Consider the following 5906-nt stretch of genomic DNA (forward strand, 5'->3'; position numbering starts at 1 on the left):
AGCCCTCAAACCGCCCTCACCTTACTCGTTCCGCACCATTTCATCCCCAAGCATAATCCATGACTTTCTCTCTCTTATTTCTTTGCAATATCTATTTGTACCATAGCATAAACAACTTGTACTTTAACTTATTTAATTAATTTTGTGGGGTATGTGATTGGGAGGAAGTATGTCATTGATAATGGTGTGCTATGAGAGTGTTATGAGAGGAAGTTGTGAGGAAGGAGGAGAGAGAAAGCTGATGTGGCGCTAAGGAAGTGTTGAGGAAGGCGTCATGGTTGTGATTGGTCTAAAGAAAAACCTTAAAAGTGAACTTAGGACAGTTTTTCTGAACGGAGGGAATAATATAAAATTTAGTTTAAATAACAAATCATTGTTTTTATTGATATAATTTATCCCTGAATGTTCGAGTTTGACTGACTCGATATCTATTCTATTCATGATATATATATGTCCTTGTGTTATCATAAATAACATTGAGGTTATTTGCTCCGCGACGTTTTAGACCTTTTGGTGATTTAAAAACGGCATTATTTTCGATCCGTCTAAGTTTAAAAAATGTCATATTATCGATTGTATTGTTCTTTCCTCTTTTGATTGGCTTTCGACTCATTATAAGAAAACTAATCCAAATTGGAACATTTTGTCGCAAAGCCTCCTTTTATTTTTGTAATGTCCTAACGCCTTGCTAGTTTTTAATACAAAATTTCAACTGTTAAAAAAACATAATTTTTTAGTTTTAACCATGTTAAAAATGATTTTAATTTAATCTTAAATTTAATTTGTGTGTGTCATCCTTACGCAAGGGTAATGCTAATTTTGCTACATCGTTCCAATTTTATATGATGTCCCTTATATTAATTATAAATATTAAAACTTGATTTTTGATTGGTGAATTGAACTGGAATTTTGAAATTTGATGCCCAGATGCTAGTCTGGTTATAATAAATCGAGTATATTTAGCATATTGGAGCTAGCCATTTGAAAAATCGTCTATTTTAATTTATATTTTAAGCTAATAGTAATACATAAAACTCCACTATATATTTAACCAAAACGTCACATGCATTCACCTTCATACATTGTCAACACCTTTTAAACTGGTACGTGAATTTTTCACTCATGGCTCACTCAACCCAGACAGAAGCACAACAGGTACGCCTTCTCGATCTCATCAAAATCCGTTCAGTATTGATTTCGTTCTCACATAAGTTGATTTATAATTAAAAAAATTGAATTCAATTGTGTAACCAAAGCACACACATCAAAATAAATCACCTTGTAACCACATAGGTTTGCCCGCAATGACTCCGGACTAAAAGTAAAGCGGGTGGTCGCACTGGGATTAGTCGTTTCACAAAGCGGATCAGAAATCCAAGAATACCTAAAAACCCATAAGCAAATTAGGCAGTGACCAAAATTGTCGTCTTCTGTTTTTTATGGTACGTTTACTGCCAAACATTAGCCTTGAATATCAAGTGTACCCGGAAATTAATACATAGATATAAATATATTTCAGATATTTGTAAACCGGATTCATGCTTGTTGGATGAACAAATCGTGATTTTTAGTACTACTAGATGAAAGAAATATGTTTTTGAACCAATTAGTGATATTTGCAGGTGATTTTCGAAGAAATATCGGGAGCAAGGAAAGTAATACTAAACCGAACAAAGAAACTAAACTGTCTCAACTATGATATGGTACGCTGCAAAAACAGGATCCAAAATCGTTCAATACTAGTATGAATTGCTTACTTATATGTTACTAATTGCAGCTCTCCAAAATGCACGAGAAACTGAAATTGTACGAGAATGATCCAACTGTTCAACTTGTGATATTGAAGGTATACCTACATACAACACAGTTTTGTATTAAGAAAACACATACTCCGTATGATCCAATCTCTCTAATCTCTATGCACTTATATTTTTTATTGTATAATCACATATATTATCCTTGAAATGCGTGTCTAAAAAAGTGATATGTAGTAAATAATCAATGTCGGAGATAAGGAAGGAGAATTTAGAAAAAAACCGGTATCAATTCAATAAATGTATCGTTAGACGTATTTCTAGGCATGTACAAATCATACATACATAGCATTTATATCTTATTATTCATATTATTCATTTCATATATAATATAAATATAAATAAATAGAAATAGAAATATAATATAATACGGAGTAATAAGTAAGATATAACTATAAAGACTAAAGAATGAGGGATTAAGTTGGGATATTTCTTGTAACTTGATGGTTCTGAAGTTAAATTATTAGTCTAGTAAGAAACACAGATTTAAGTTAATCAATAGGGCAGGGGTATGTATGAAAACCAATTCCGTACGCATGAATTTAGGAATATAAACCAAACGTTACCTAATTATAGCTAAATTTAATACGCTATATTAACCAAAAGTTCAATATACAAGTGATTTCTTAACATTACTTCATGTAAAACTTCTAACGTATATTTCCTTAAACAGCATCATGTAAAAGTTATTATTACGGAGTATTAAAATTTCTTACTGAATTAGCAATAAAAGAGGGATGAACCTATGAAGCACTCCAACTAGTCATTCCCATTTGATAGAATTAGACCTAATGGTAAAATTTCGAAACGTAAACATAATAATCTCGAACGTTCGGCTGAAACTGAAAATTTATCACTTGATTTGTATCCTCAGGCAAACGGGAATATATTTTGTGCCGGTGGCGATCTCACGTCTGCTATAAAGTTTATGGCTCTTGGTAAGGGCAAGTCTAATCATTTGAATGATATATTACGTTATACAGCTCAAAGTTCAATTGCAAGTTTGGTGTCCGATAAGATTTAGAAAAGATTATATAGTTGGGTGCTCTCTGGATGTTTTAAACATTCAAACCTGAGACCTCTTGCAAAGAACTCAAGGCCCCAACCACTGAATTATCTTGTGATGATTTATATGTATATAGTTGATTAATAATGATTTTAACACGACAATTAACAAAAATAAAGCATGTATTGACATATAATCAGGGCATTGGAGTTTTGGAACGAGCTATTATCGGAAAGAGTTTTGTTTGGACTACTTCCTTGCAACTTATACAAAACCAATGGTTGCAATTCTAAATGGAAGCGTCATGGGAGGAGGCGTTGGAATATCAATACATTCAACATTTAGAATCGTTACTGAGAATACTGTATGTTTTTTAATTATGAGATGCTCCGTACACCACCATTTTTAGACATACACCACTGAATGTGTTTCAAAAAAACATCGTTTAAAAACACATTGATATTGTATAGATAAAAAGGTGGTATATGGGTTGTGAGGCCGAGTCCGGCCGTAGACATAAAGAGTGTGTGTTTGCTATTAAAAACGAATCACCACCTTTTTTTTTTAATATAAACTAAACATTAATTCCAAAAAGGGGCAAACTGCAAGTCTTATCTTTCTTTTCTTCCTTCATAAATTCAGATTATGGAGGAACATTAAAAGTGACAACGCTATTTGAGTCATAAAGTTTGGTAACTAATCATTCATATCAGTACAATTGGATGATAGAAAACGATATAATATTAAATACGAAGAAGGCAAAATAAATGAAAAAGGAGGTATGGAGAACGACATAACAATATGAACTTTCGGTTAGCTAACAAAGTACTTTTTGATGTAGATTTTCGCAATGCCTGAGGCATCGATTGGGCTATTTCCTGATGTCGGTGCATCTTATTTTTTGTCTCGACTTCCTGGATTCTTTGGTAATTTCACTTCAATGTAACATTTCAACATCAATGTGTGTACATATGGATGCTAATATATATAGATTATATCTTACGTATGTAGGAGAGTACATCGGATTAACTGGTGCTCGATTAGACGGAGCAGAGATGGTTGCACTTGGTCTTGGAACTCATTTTGTTCCATCCAAGGTACTTGCATCCCTCCTATGTCATATGGTCACACGAATAATTTAAACTTGATCATACGTGTATGTTGAACTTAAACTGAGTTAGGTGTATACTAATTGTTGCAGAACTTAAAATCTATGGAGAAAGCTCTTGAAAATTTGGTTGCTTCATCGAATGCACCAACCGTAGCTATGATGTCTATGATTATTGATAAGTTCACAGAAGAAGTAAACATCAAGCCAGATAGTGCGTACGCTAGGTATAAGTTAGTTACTCAATTATTATAGACAATAACTTCGAACCGGTTCTCAATAATGAATACACAACTAAAAAGTGGTTAAGATTCAACCTTTTCAAGTGTTTTTAAATTTTTCGTTCAAGATGTTTAAAAGTTGCAGAACTCGAAATTACTCGGCGAGCACTTAGTTTTTGCAACTCGGGGAGTACCGGTCAAACTCGGTCAAAACTCGGGATTACTCGGTCAAAATCGGTCAACACCGGTCAAAACTTGGTCAATGTCAAACTTGGTGAACATCCGCGTACTCCACGAATTGCCGAGTACTCCCTAAAAAGAATATCCATGTTACCTGCTAATCTCCTTCCATTCGATTTAAATTTCAGGCTCCCCATGATCAACCAATGCTTCTCCGGAAGATCATGTGAAGAAATATTATCCACATTGGTAAATTTAACCTAAATATTAGTAAACATGTAGTCGCTTCATTACAATCTACTTCACACTCATATCATGGCTTTCATCTTAGGAACACTTGGCTACTGAAGTTCAAGAGAAATGGATCCAAAATGCAATAAGATCGATGAAATCCTCGACTCCAATAGGTCTCAAGATTTTCTTGAGAACGGTATGTTGGTAATATAAAGATTATGAAATATTCGTTGTCGACAGTTAAATCTTATTTATTTTTGGTTCACTCGTATGATAGATAAGAGAAGGTCGATCCAAAAACATCAAGCAATGTCTTGAGACCGAGTACATTGCTATCTCTAACCTTACAAGCAAAAAGATTAGCCTCGACTTATATGAGGTTAATAACCCAATATTTCGCCAAATTTTTGGATGACTACATGTTCTATATCACCAAATATTACGTGCTTTAAATGTTTTTTATATCTTTACTTGCAGGGCTCTAGAGCTATGTTGATCGAAAAAGATAAGAAACCCCGGGTAATTACCATATCTAACTTTAGATAACTCTGTTGATCAAACTGGCATAGAAGTTAGAACTAAGCTAGTTATTGTGAGTTTAAAACCTAATACTGATAAACATGTTAAATTTGCCAAGAATTTATAGCCTCGTCACTGAAATTTAGTTATGTAAATAGTGGGTACCTTCAAAACTTGAAGACGCTAGCGACGATATGGTGGCCAAGTTTTTTTCCATAAGTTTCAACGAATATGATGATTGGATTCCTTTACAACTTCCATCAAGATCTAATGAAGCCGCTGCTGCTGCTGCTGCTGCAAGTGCATCAAAACTCTAGAGCTTAAATTATAAAGGCTACTTTCTAGGTAACATAAAGAGACCTTAAACTTCTAAAAACACATGGTCAGTGATTATAATATATCACATGACATTCGAGTTTTTGATATGTAACGTTACATACGTGTATGCCAGTCAAAACTTTTTAATAAAAGTATCCCGTCGTTGAGAATACAATCGATGAGCATTATTTTTGTACAACCTTATTGGAACTAAGAAATATGCATGGTTGTACCTTTTTTCTAAAATGTTTACGGATTCTACTGCCCAATTGCCATTTTCTAGTTGCATCAAATCATCAGAGTAATGTTCTTTTTTTCTTTTTTCTTTTTTTTTTGGAACCGCCAAAACATCAATGTAATGTTGGATGTCTCTATTGAAGCTTTTGGTCAAATGAGAGACGTCTTCAATAAAAAGCATCAGTCCCTCCAAAATATAGACCGGCCTAATTAAGTTCCGTTTTTAGAAACATAAAACGTCAAGTAAAAGAATGTACAAGCAAAATGGA

General features: G+C 33.5%; 1 protein-coding gene across 1 annotated transcript; it reads left to right on the forward strand.

Annotated features, from left to right (window-relative positions):
* Window positions 1-1122: 1122 nt before the first annotated feature.
* On the forward strand, window positions 1123-5399 carry LOC139843047 (3-hydroxyisobutyryl-CoA hydrolase 1-like). The gene is made up of 13 exons (XM_071833131.1): window positions 1123-1155; window positions 1623-1703; window positions 1778-1846; window positions 2689-2752; window positions 3021-3184; window positions 3662-3746; window positions 3832-3917; window positions 4022-4155; window positions 4518-4578; window positions 4661-4759; window positions 4841-4942; window positions 5041-5082; window positions 5241-5399. Exons 1-13 carry the CDS (start codon window positions 1123-1125, stop codon window positions 5397-5399), a joined length of 1179 nt encoding a protein of 392 aa, XP_071689232.1.
* The last annotated feature ends 507 nt before the right edge of the window (window positions 5400-5906 follow it).

This window comes from Rutidosis leptorrhynchoides, chromosome 4, assembly GCF_046630445.1.
Source record: "Rutidosis leptorrhynchoides isolate AG116_Rl617_1_P2 chromosome 4, CSIRO_AGI_Rlap_v1, whole genome shotgun sequence".
NCBI lineage: Eukaryota > Viridiplantae > Streptophyta > Magnoliopsida > Asterales > Asteraceae > Rutidosis > Rutidosis leptorrhynchoides.

Excerpts from the sequence above, each read along its gene's own strand:
- LOC139843047 (XM_071833131.1), top strand. The coding sequence starts at position 1,123 with ATGGCTCACTCAACCCAGACAGAAGCACAACAG. Across the intron at positions 1,847-2,688 it reads TTCAACTTGTGATATTGAAG|GCAAACGGGAATATATTTTG; the intron begins GTATACCTACAT and ends TTGTATCCTCAG. Across the intron at positions 4,760-4,840 it reads TCAAGATTTTCTTGAGAACG|ATAAGAGAAGGTCGATCCAA; the intron begins GTATGTTGGTAA and ends CTCGTATGATAG.